General features: G+C 40.5%; 1 protein-coding gene across 1 annotated transcript in view; it reads right to left on the bottom strand.

Moving 5' to 3' along the window:
* Positions 1-3,294: 3,294 nt before the first annotated feature.
* SLC16A4 (solute carrier family 16 member 4) overlaps positions 3,295-12,874 on the bottom strand; it is a 23,517-nt gene continuing 13,937 nt past the window's right edge. The window contains exon 9 of the mRNA XM_008264713.5: positions 3,295-4,000. Coding sequence (XP_008262935.1) covers positions 3,825-4,000 — 176 coding nt within the window. The 3' untranslated portion in view covers positions 3,295-3,824. The remainder of the gene's footprint in view (positions 4,001-12,874) is intronic.

The following is a 12,874-nucleotide window of genomic DNA, read 5'->3' as shown; positions in this document are numbered from 1 at the left end:
TTTTTTAAAATGTTTATTTATTTGGAAGGCAGAGAGAGATATCTTTTATCCACTGTTTGACTCTCCAAGGGCCACATGGCCAGAGCTGGGCCAGGCCGAAGCCAGGAGCTAGGAACCTCTTCAGAGATTCCCACTTGGGTGCAGGGGCCCAACGATTTGGGCCATCCTCCACTGCTTTCCCAGGCACATTAGCAGGGAGCTGGATTGGAAGTGGAGCAGCCAGGAGTAAAACTGGTGCCCATATGTGATACTGGCATAGTAGGCAGTGGCTTAAACTTCTACACTACAGCGTTGGCTCCCTAAAAACTACATATTAAGTAGGATCTTAGACAGACATTTGGCCTAGTGGTTAGGAAATATGCCATATGGGGTTATCTGGGTTCCATTGATCTCTCTGGCATCTGACTTCAGCTTCCTGCTAATGCTCAGCCTGAGAGACAGAGGTGATGGCTCAGGTACTTGGGTCCCTACCACCCATGCGGGTGACTTGGATTGAATTCCTGGCTTCTGGTTTCCGTCTTTAGCCTAGGGCCATTGTAGGCATTTGGGGAGTGAACCAGTGGATGTGAGCTCTCTGTCTCTATTTCTCTTGAATAAATAAAAGTTAAAGAGTATTAGCTGGATGCCAGTGTTGCGGCATAATGGACGCTGGTTCATGTCCCAGCTCCTCCCTGTTTGTGTGCTGGGAAGGCAGCAAAGGATGGTCCAGATGCTTGGGCCCCTGCACCGATGTGGAGACCCAGATGAAGCTCCTGGCTCCTGGCTTTGGCTGGGCCCAGTCCCAATTGTTGTGGCCGTTTGGGGAGTGAAAAGTGGATGGAAGATGCCCGTCTATCCCTCTCTGTAACTGACTTAAAACAAAACTGTTGTCTTTAAGATAGCAGATTTGAATCTAGATTAATTTGGTTCCAAAACTCATGCTAAGCCTTGGGGAATAAAAAGATAAATAAAACATCACCCATCTTGTTGATCTTGCACATTAATGGAAAAGATTAACATGTGGGCACATATAGTATAGTACTCTGTTGAAAGTTGGATGAGATTCCAGATGAGAGAATGACATTGCTGGGTTGGGTTTTCTAGAGGAGCCAGCCTTTTTTTTTTTTTTTTTTTTTTTAAGATTTACTTGTTTATTTGAGAGGCATAGAGAGAAAGTCTTATCCGCTGCTTCAGTCCCCAAATGGCTGCAGCAGCTGGAGCTGGGCCAATCTGAATCCAGGAGCCAGGAGCTTACTCTGGGTCTCCCATGCTGGTGCAGGGGCCCAAGGACTTGGGCCATCTTCTGCTGCTTTCTCAGGCCATAGCAGAGAGTTGGATCTGAAGCGGAGCAGCTGGGACTCGAACTGGCACCCAGTTCTATGTGCTGTGCCACAGTGCTGGCCCTGGAAGTGAGTCTTTGGATGAGTCAGATTATGAAAGATAAATGAGAGTGTGCATGGTGGAGACAGGTCAGCCTTTGGGATTGTAGCACACAGTGAAGCTTGTGCAGAGGTGTACATAGGAAGTGACAGGTTATGGCATCTTGGAGTTTAATCCAGGCTTTCAGTTTAGGATTTTTCTCTATAGGGAATCAGTAGACATTTTAAAGCAGGAGGAATAGAAAGATAGAATAATAATGATGATAATAGTTTAAAAAGCATTCTAAAGGAGATTCTAAGTGAGGTTGACGTTACAGAGAACTCTGTTTTTACCTCTTAAAGATCACCAAAATAATGGAGGACTCTGTTCACATATGAGCTTAGTCTAAGTGACAGTGTTTTAGTCCACATATAATAAAGTTCTTTTAAATGTATTTCCCATTAAAACAACTTTCAACTTTCCTATAGAACTTAAGAGTTCTTTTAAAAAAAAAAAGATTTATTTATTTTATTTGAAAGTCAGATTTACAGAGAGAGAAGGGGAGGCAGAGAGAGAGAGAGAGGTCTTCATCCACTGGTTCACTCCCCAGTTGGCCACAATGGCTAGAGCTGTGCCGATCCAAAGCCAGGAGCCAGGAGCTTCTTCCGGGTCTCCTACGAGGGTGCAGGGGCCCAAGGACTTGGGACATCCTCTACTGCTTTCCCAGGCCATAGCAGAGAGCTGGATCAGAAGTCGAAAAGCTGGGATTCGAACCGGCACCCATATGGGATGCCAGCACTTCAGGCAGCGGCTTTACCCGCTACGCCACAGCGCCAGCCCCAGAACTTAGGAGTTCTAATGTAACATCTATTTATATAGTGTGAATATTTTGTAATTAGAAGTAGTGTGGGAGAATGTTGTAGTGTAATGTATAAAAGCTGCAACCTGTGACAGTGGCATCTCATATGGGTACTGGTTCATGTCCTGGCTGCTACACTTCCTTTTTTTTTTTTTTTTTTTTTTTTTTTTTTTTTAAGATATTTATTTATTTATTTTAGACTTATTGAGAGAGAGAGAGAAGGAGGGAGAGGTCTTCCATCTGCTGGTTCACTCCCCAGTTGGTTGCATCAGCCAGAGTTGGACCGATCCAAAGCCAGGAGCCTCCAGGTCTCACGTGGGTGCAGGGACCCAGGGACTTGAGCCATCTTCTGCTTTCCCAGCCCATAGCAGAGAGCTGGAGCAGAAGTGGAGCAGTCGGGATTTGAACTGGCACCCGTATGGTTTGCTGGCACTGCAGGTAGTGGCTTTACCCACTATGCCACAGCACCAGCCCCTGCTAGATGGCCTGGGAAAAGCAGTGGAAAGCCGGCGCCGTGGCTCAATAGGCTAATCCTCCACCTTGCGGCGCCGGCACACCGGGTTCTAGTCCCGGTTGGGGCGCCGGATTCTGTCCCGGTTGCCCCTCTTCCAGGCCAGCTCTCTGCTATGGCCAGGGAGTGCAGTGGAGGATGGCCCAGGTGCTTGGGCCCTGCACCCCATGGGAGACCAGGAAAAGCACCTGGCTCCTGGCTCCTGCCAGGATCAGCGCGGTGCGCCGGCTGCAGCGGCGGCCATTGGAGGGTGAACCAGCGGCAAAAGGAAGACCTTTCTCTCACTGTCCACTCTGCCTGTCAAAAAAAAAAAAAAAAAAAAAAAAAAAAAAAAAAAAAAGAAAAGCAGTGGAAGATGGCCCGAGTGTTTTGGCCCTTGCCACCCATGTGGGAGACCTGAAAGAAGCTCTGGACTCTGGCTTCGGCCTGGGCATTGTGGTCATCTGAAGAGTGAACCAGAAGATGGAAGATCTCTCAGTGATTCTCCTTCTTTTTCTTTCAAATAAATAATAAATAAACCTTAAAAAAGTAATGAAAAAGTAATACTGCTTGGGCAGGAATGCTATTGGAATGATCTTGATAAAGATTTTCTTAGGCAACTTTTATTTTTTAATACATATCAGTACATATTTATCAGAAATTTAAGAAACAAAGTAATAAGAAAACAAGGATTACCTCCAATCAATAAACAGTTAAACTTTGAGGGGTATATACCATTCTCATCACAAAGCAAGATTTTAATATGCATTGAGATTTTAGAATTTAGTCAACCAAAGGATTTATGTAATGCTGCCTTTAAATTAAGAAAAACAGTTTTCCATCCTCACATATTTCAGTGACCAAATTACCCTGGCACAATTGAGGACTCGGATTAATTTCTTATAATAGTCTCTGCTTTTCATTTAATACTTAAAGCTAAGTGCTTCAAAGAGATTAAGATTTTAGCGTATTTTATCAAATACTAACAATTTATGTTGCAATTCTTTTTTTTTTTTTTACTACCAATTAGACATTCCTCAGAATGCTAAAGCAAGAAGAACCTTAAAAACATTTTAAAGTTTTAAAAAGTTTGAGGAAACTTTTCTTTCAAGCTTTTGTTTCTAGTGACTTACTAGTTTAGATTTTCTTGTGTTCAGTTCTTACTTGATTGCCGTCCTCTCTCTTTCTGGTCAGACTGTTTTTCCATTTCTCAGCCAGTGGTACAAAGAAAAAAGACACTGAAGAGAGGAGGTAACACGTGCCAGAGAAATAGAAAGAGCCAGTATACGTCTGGGTGTGATCATACAACCAACCTGGGAGGAAGGAAGGGATTTCTGTTAGTGAAGCAGATCTTTACAGCAGCACTTCTCAACCATGAACTGCACTCGGGGGAAGGAGCCTGCTGTGCTTACTGATCTGTATTGTGACCCATTAGACAATTAGTTAAGCTTCTTACCTGTATTATTTTTCATTGGTAAAATTAAATCAGTGCCCACTGAGTTAGGGACTTAAACCTGTGAAAAAGACACTGTGGACTTAGAACTCATCTCCAATCTCATAAGGAAAGTTGGCAAATTTGGGTAACATACCACTTCACTTTGTGGTGAATCTCATTGGAAGACCACTATTCTTAATAACCATGAAAAAATATTTTCCAAAGAGAGAAGCGAAATCAGTATTTTTTTTTTCTTTGCCCAACAAACATTTGAGTACTGGCTGTTCCTGCCATATATGCTTGGTGTTCATACAATTCTGAGCCCAAACAGGGTCCTTCACTGAGCTTAAAAGCTTAAAGTTTAGTGGAGAGGTAGGTATTAACCATATAGCTTACACATGATAAGTACTGTAACAGGAGCTGAGAGAATATAAAGTAATTTTTTTCTTTTTAAAATTTATTTGTGTGAAAGTCATAGTTACACAGAGAGAGAAACCAAGGCAAAGAGAGAGAGGTCTTCCGTCTGCTGGTTCACTCCTCAAGTGGCACAGCAGCCGGAGCTGAGCCCATCTGAAGCCAGGAGCCAGGAGCTTTTTCCCCATCTCCCTCGCGGGTGCAGGGGCCCATGAACTTGGGCCATCTTCCACTGCCTTCCCAGGCCATAGAAGAGAGCCAGATGGGAAGTGGAGCAGCTGGGACTCGAACCAGTACCCATATGGAATGCCGGCACTGCAGATGGTGGCGGCTTTATCTGCTATGCCACAGCACTGGCCCTCGAGGTAATTTCTTGATCAAATTATGACTAGTCCTCATGATAGTGGTGTTTGTTTTTTTTTTTTTTTTTTTTTAAGATTTATTTACTTATTAGAAACAGTAACAGAGAGAGGAAGTTGTCTTCCATCCCCTGTTGGCTGCAATTACCAGCGCTGGGCTAGGTAGAAAATAGAAAACAGGAGCCAGGAGCTTCTTCCAGGTCTCCCATGTGGGTAGCAGGCACCCAAACATGTGAGCCGTCTTCTGGTTTTCTCAGATCATTAGTGGGGAGCTGGATCAGATGTGGAGTGGCCAGGGATGCAAACCTGCACCCATATGGGATGCCAGCATGGCAGGCATTGGCTTTACCCAGTAAACCACAACACTGGCCTGGAAATCAACTTTTAAAAGCAGGAGTGGAAGGGGTCTCTAATCTTTTGGGTAATGGCAAACGTTAGAACTTGTAACTGAAGCACTTTTTTGTTCTTTACTGATTATAGGGTAACAAAAGATAATTGTGCTAGGGTACCACACACTTACATTGTTACAAAAGTAAACACTGAAAAAGGCAAATAACTTCCTAGTATTGTTATGAAATTGTGTCTGGCCTTGTGGACTTCCTCAAAAGGTTTCACAGACCTCTGGAGGCCCACTGACTGACTTCACTTTTCTAGAGTTGTGTTATGTCAGATAACCTATTCAAAAAATTTTAGTGTTGTATCTTGCACAGTTTGGGATATACATGTAAACAAAATAGATGAAAAAAGTACATGCCCTCATGAAGCTTATGTTGTCTTGATTTTCTCTCTTTTTTTATTTTTATTTTTTTTTAAGATTTTATTTATTTATTTGAGAGGTAGAGTTACAGACAGAAAGGTCTTCCGTCCATTGGTACTCTCCCCAATTGGCCGCAGTGGCCGGAGCTGTGCTGAATCGAGGAGCCAGGAGCTTCTTCCTGGTCTCCCACATGGGTGCAGGGGCTCAAGGACTTGGGCCATCTTTCTGCTGCTTTCCCAGGCCATAGCAGAGAGCTGGATTGGAAGAACAGCCAGGACTAGAACCAGCGACCATATGAGATGCCGGTGCTGCATGCAGATGATTAACCTACTGCGCCATGGCGCCGGCCCCTTGATTTTCTCTTCTAAGATAATTTTGCTTCATGGGATATGTATAGTATACTTAGTGTGTTTGTGTGTGTATGAATATCTTTCCTCTGTTTTTATGGCTCTAAGACTTAATTTTTTTAAGGTTTATTTGTTTGAAAGGCAGAGTTAACAGAGAGAAGGAAAGGCAGAGAGAGAGAAAGAGAGAGAGAGGGTTCACTCCCCAACTGGCTGCAACGGCCGGAGTTGCACCGATCCAAAGCCAGGAGCCAGGAACTTCCTCCTAGTCCTTCATGCGAGTACAGGGGCCCAAGGATTTGGGCCATCTTGTACTGCTTTCCCAGGCCATGGCAGAGAGCTGGAGCAGAAGTGGAGCAGTTGGGACTTGAACTGGCGTCCATATGGGATGCCGGCACTGCAGACTGCGGCTTTGCAGTCTGCGGCTTTACCTGCTACGCCACAGCATCGGCCCCAAGACTTAATTTTTGAAGAACAGATTTATTTTACTTATTTGAAAGGCAGAGTTAGAGAGAGGGGGAGAGACAGAGAGTGAGATCTTCCATCTGCTGGTTTGCTCCCCTAATGGCCATGATGGCTGGGGTTGGGCCAGGCCATTCAGGAGCCAGAAGCTTCATCCAGGTCTCCCATGTGGGTGCAGGACCTCAAGCACTTGGGCTATAGTCCACTGCTTTCCCAGGCACATTAGCAGGAAACTGGATTGGAAGTGGAGCAGCCAGGACTCAAACTGGCACCCATATAGGATGTTGGCATTGCAGGCAGCAGCTTGGTAGGCCATAGTGCGGCCCCAAGACTTAGTTTTTTAGAATAGTTTTGTGTTTCCTGTTCTAATGTAATAAATTAATGAATGGAATGTCTTACAGCCTTTTAATTCAGCTAACTACATTGAATTTTTTACTTATTGACTCCTTGTTCAACCAGGGATCTCAATTAAGTGTTTATTAGAGATAAGTGAGAGGAGTGAAATGAACTAGGACACGTCTTTGTATTAAATTGATTGTGATTGGCTTATAATCTCAGAAATAGGGGAGCAGTCACTGAACTCTTCTAGTAATTTCTAGAAAGGAAGCATTGGGACAGCAGCATCCCTTCTTATTCTTGTCATTCTTGTCGTCATTGCACCAGCATAGCAAATTTACCAGTATTCACATGTTAACTGGCTTAGAAGGTGGGGTGCTAGAGGTAACACTCTAGGAACAGACTAGGTTGTTGGTCAGAGGTCACAGTGCAACTAAAATGTTAGGACGATACAGCTGAAAACAGTGAAAACAGATTGAGGGGAAAACTGCTTATGAGATTTTCATTTATTTCATATATAGGTACTCAAAGTCAGAATGTATTTCTGAAACGCTACAGAGTAAAATATGTTTACTATACTTAATCAGGGCAGTGAATCGTTTAGCATATTTTAGAACTATTTCCATGTATTATACAAAATTAGATGAATCACTTTTAAATCTGTTTCTCCCATTCATACTTGATAATCGAGATACAATTTTTAAAATACTAATTAAGATCCAATTACTATTCAATAGGATAATAATGTTCAGTTAAGTTCTTAGTTTTTTTTTTTTTTTAAGATTTATTTATTTGAAAGGCAGAGTTAGAGACAGAGAGGTCTTCCATTCATTTGTTCACCCCCCAAATGGCCGCAATGGTTGGAGCTTGGTGGATCCGAAGCCAGGAGCTTTATCCAGATCTCCCAAGGACTTGGACCATCTTCCCCTGCTTTCTCAGGCCATTAGCATGGAGCAGGATCGGAAGTGGATTAGCAGGGACTAGAACTGTGCCTGTATGGGATGCTGGTGCTACAGGCAGCAGCTTTCCCTGCTGTGCTACAGTGCTGGCCTCAAGCACTTCGTTTTAGGATGCTATTTATAGGAGCAAATATGAGATGAAATTTTGGATACAGAGCTGTATCATGTTTTTTAAAGATTTGTTATTTAAAAGACAGAGTGACCTGGGGGAGAGAAAGAAAGAAAGAGATCCTTTCATCTACTGGCTCACTCCTGAACTGTCCATAATATCTACATCTGGGCTAGGATGAACGCAGGAGCTTGCAACTCTACCTGAATCTCCCACATGGGTGGTAGGGACCTAAGTGCTTAAACCATTGTCTGCTGCCTTTCCAGGTATATTAGCAGGGAACTGCATTGGAAACAGAGTAGCTGGGAGTTGAACCAGCACTCCAATATAGGTGTCCCAAATGATAGCTTAACCTACCATGCCACAACGTCTGCCCTGTTTCCTATTATTATCTTAGGAAAGTACAGAATATCTAAAATCCAAATGTTCCAAAACCTGAAACTTTTTGAGTGTTGACATGACACTGCAGTGGAAAATTCTATAACTTTAAATTGTTTTATATTCAAAATTATCAAACATATTGTGTAAAATTACCTTTAACAAAAGTATATAAGGTGCATTTGAACTATAATTTAATTTAGACTTGGGTCCCATTCCCAGGCTATCTCTTCATATACTCATATTTGCAAATATTCCAAAATTCAAAAAAGTCTAAAATTTAGCCTCATGGTTGAAGCATTTTAGATGAGATACTCAACTTGTATTAGCTGTCATAATCAAACTTAGATTTAAGAGACTGCTACATAAATTAAAGTTCACTGGTAGTGAAACATCACCACTTATTGAAATAAATAGCCTTTCTCTACCACTGAAAGTAAAAGGAGATTATAATTTGATCTGATTTTATAAGATTTTTTGGGGGGTGACAATGTGAAAAAGCTGTATACAAATGCACTTCCAACCCTAAGCAGTTTACTGCTTCTAAGTAAATTTTTTTTAAAAGAAATTACTGTTGGTAATTCAGAAACTGCTGTTTTCTAAACATTTTAAATGAAAGCACACATACAGGTTGCTATTCAAAACACTGGATTCCTTTGTCATCATAGCACAAACATTGTGAATGACAGGGAAAGATGAGACCATGCCAGCCATAATGCAGGATAACATGCATACATCTGAGTGTTCACTTCATGCTCAGTATGACGGGATGTAGCCAGCACTCTGAGGAATAAACTAGAACTGATGCAGACTTAACTAAAGCTTGAAGTCCTCTAGTTTTTCACTGTCTGCAGGCCACCTGATACAAGTCCACCTGAGGTGCTTGTTAATGCACACACACTCACTGACTTCTCTCCAGCATACTTCATCCTGAGTGGCACCCAGCTGATTCCTATGCTACAAAATTATTTAATTGAAATTATTTCATTTTAAATTATTAATGCAAATTATTTCCTTTTGTCTGTGGCTTTAACCTTGTTTGGCATAGGACTGTCTAATGTTTCCTGTGATAAGTTAAAACCATTTAGAAGATTGGGCTGAGCTTCTTTGAACAGTTTGCAAACCAGTTTTCTTATAATCATCAAAAACATAATCTTTCATGTTTCATGAAAGTTTACTCTTGGTCATCTAGCTAGATGTGAAATATTCCCAGAAGGTTGTTAAAAACAAAGTTCCTTGATGCTATTTCAAGTAGGTAGTTGAGAATTCTGTTACTAGCCAGTGATGAATCAGAACTTCCTGCTGTTGGGCTTTAACATAGTGGTGGACTTCTGGTTCTACAGAAATAGCAAATGTCTCCCATTTGTACGGCCACTGGCCACTAGCTGGTTATTAGCTGTCTTGTCCTTTTACTGTGGTGTGTGTGCAAATACTTTCTCTCTGTGTAGGAACAGCCTCAGGAAACATGATTTTGGAATGTTGAGCCTCTGGGCCTTTTTAAGACAGGAACTCACTAAAGGTCCTGGGATAGAAATTTGTATTAAGATTTACTGGGAATACTTTAAGTCTTGACTCTGTGCTGCTCTTTTTATTAAAAGGATTGTGGTTTCTATTAGGATTTGGATACAATTTCTTGGCCTGGCATAGTGTTATATTTGCCAGGGAAGGGCTCCTCCTCACTTGTAAAACACAGTAGAGTTATTTGAGATTTATTTTTTAAGTTTTTATAGGTATTCATCAGTCTTAGGAATACAACTCCAAATGAAATTTTGTGTGGCTTTGTTGTTTGTGGGGGAAATTATTCGTAGATAAGAAGTTGATTTGCATCCTTTTCTTTTGCTTCCTCAGGGTATGATATATTCCTCAGGATTTCTAGAGGACAGAGAACTTTGCTCTGGCAGAGTTCTCAGTTGTCCCCCACTCACCCTAACTTCCATGATGGTTTTTAGCAGACCACAAGGTTGCGTTATTTTGTTTTCTGTTGGAGCCATTGTCTTTTCCTATAAAACACAATTGATGCAAAATTACCCATATCATTCCATGGTATTCCTGATGAAATGTGAAGTTGGTAAATGATAACAAGAGGGAGAGGTATACTTCTTTAGGTGCTAGCCTTAACTTATTGGCTTTAACTTATTCTAGAGTCTAATCAGCTTATAGCTAGCTATTCAGGATTAGAAGTGGTTTTCCTAAAGCTTGTTGGACAAAAACATCACTTTTATGGGATATCTGCTTGATCAAGGTTAACACAGCTTTTTAAAAATAAGCACATTCCTTTGTTATTTCTCTTTATTTTTTATTTGTTTGAAAGGCAGAGAGAAGGAGAGAGAGAGGGAGAGAGATCGATCTCCCATCCATTGATTAACTCCTCAAATGCCCACCACAGATGGGATTGGGCCAGGTCAAAGGCAAGAGCCCAGAATCCAATAGAAGTCTCACACGTGTGTGACAGGGGCTCAGATACCTGAGCTGTCACCTGTTCCCTCCCATGGTATGCATTAGCAGGAAGCTGGAATTGGTAGCGGGGTTGGACTTGAACCTGGGCACTCCAAAATGGGGTGAGAATGTTCCAAGTGGTGTCTTAACTGATGTGCCGGATGGCTATCCCAAACATCAACATATTTTAAGGTCATTTTTATTGCGTAGCTCAGAATGTTTTCAAGTAAAGGTAAGAAAATGGAGAGATGGTTTATGTAGCTTAACCAAATTTTCAATTAATGAAGTAGAACAATGCAGATTGTACTCCGTGTTAGAAGTTCTTTTGTTTTGTCATTATCAAGTTCTGGCAGAGTGTGGCAGGGAGAATCCCCCCTGGACCCAGTGAAATATGGGAGGATTTCAGGAGAGCAACTTTTGTCTTCTCTGTGTCCCATGTAGCATCTAGTGGAGTGTTATGATAATAACTTGCTTGATAATTATCGAATGGATACTTAGTTATAATCAGATAATTACCTCTGGTGGTTTAATTAAATATGTATGAAAGTATATATTAGCATAATGTATGCATTTGTTAGTTGGGTATGGGGGTTGTATGGAGAAGAAGGGGATTGCATTGTTTTACTTTTTAGGCAGCTAATATGGACCCTTGATGAAACTGAGCTTCTAGCATTTGAGCTCACATGTCAAATGCCTTGATTGCAAGATTAAGAGTTTTACAAATATTGTTTCTCTCTTATGTTGGAGGATATGATTGTATGCTTGCTTTTCTACTCAGGGTATTGTTTTTGTATTTATATTGCTTTTGCAAGTTTAATAAAACTGTAGCTAGATTTTGAAGAGCAATGACATTTGGCCCAAGACTTAAGTCTGCTTACTTCCAGGATTAGGGAACCTAGAACATCCCTAAATTTGCCCTAGTCTAATGCAAGCCATGTTGTTAACTAAAATTAATTTGTTACTGAGTATTAGAGATGGAGTGGGTTGGAGTGGGCAGGGTTGTACCTAAGGAGGAGGTAGAGTTAAAGTGTATTTCTTAAAACATATAATATACTTTACATGATTCCTATGGATTTATTATGCTTGTTTTCTTTCCTTGAATTATTAAAAATATGTTATATAGCGCTAACTGTTTTTTTTTCTCGTTTTCATACAGGAAGGAGAAAAATATTGCTTATGTAATCAATGTTACCATTTTTACTTAGAGTTTTGACTGTGGATTGTTGTGAAAATTTTACTGTTTACCATATTCCCAATTCAAAATGCCTGTAATCTTTTATAGGAATTTCAGCTTTTACAATTTGGTACTAATAGCAGCTGTAGGTAAGTAAAATGAGAATCTCATTCAGTCCTGAAAATCTGAGTTTGAGAATTTAATATTTGTTTTATCATCAGTAAGTCTTTTGATTTAGTTAAAGTGAAGGACAGTAATCTGACTGCCCATACCTGTTGAGAACAGTGTTAATTTGTAAGTCAACATTTCAGTTGTTTATTTAGTAGTGGGTGCCAGAGTGATAAGTTAGGGACAAATCTGAAGCTTTTCCTACAATCCCTCCCTTCAGCAAGCTGCTTAGCAGTATAACATTGTGGTCAGTGAGAGATCATGATATAAAGGAGATTAAACTGAATTAAATATCCATATGATCTTGTTTAAGAAACTACAAGCAACTTGTGGGCTAAAAATCTTTCTATATGATTTCAGTAACATCTGTGTAGACTTTGGGTAATAAGAAACTTCTAAACTTTTTTTTTTTTTTTTACTAATTGACAATGAGACATAATTTATATGTTGTGTATTTTACGCTATATAGATGCATGTTTGCATGAAATAAAAGTTTCACAATAAAGTTATATATTTTGTTTTCTAATGTACTCTGTTGTAGTCTACTGTTTTTCATTAACAAAGTAAAAAAAGATCATTACCCAACAAAGTGATTTGAAGACTTACATGAACAACTTTAGCTTTTTCTTTTTAGGTAATGGTTCTCACCAAACTTGCTTTGTCTTCTCATATATTGAACCCTCTAAACATTTTAAAGTGTATATAGCAACATCTAAAACATTAAACATTGATGTAGGTTTGTTACTTTCCTTTATCATTTGAATAAGATATTTTATACCTGGTACTTTTGGCCTAATAGACTTGAAAAACTCCAGGGCACCTTTGGGACAGCCAGTGAGGAAGGATCAAGACAAAA

The sequence above is a fragment of the Oryctolagus cuniculus genome, chromosome 7 (genome assembly GCF_051225735.1).
Source record: "Oryctolagus cuniculus isolate XC-2025 breed Fujian yellow rabbit chromosome 7, ASM5122573v1, whole genome shotgun sequence".
NCBI lineage: Eukaryota > Metazoa > Chordata > Mammalia > Lagomorpha > Leporidae > Oryctolagus > Oryctolagus cuniculus.
The sequence above is the reverse complement of the archived record's forward strand: the minus strand, read 5'-3'. Positions and strand labels throughout refer to the sequence as shown.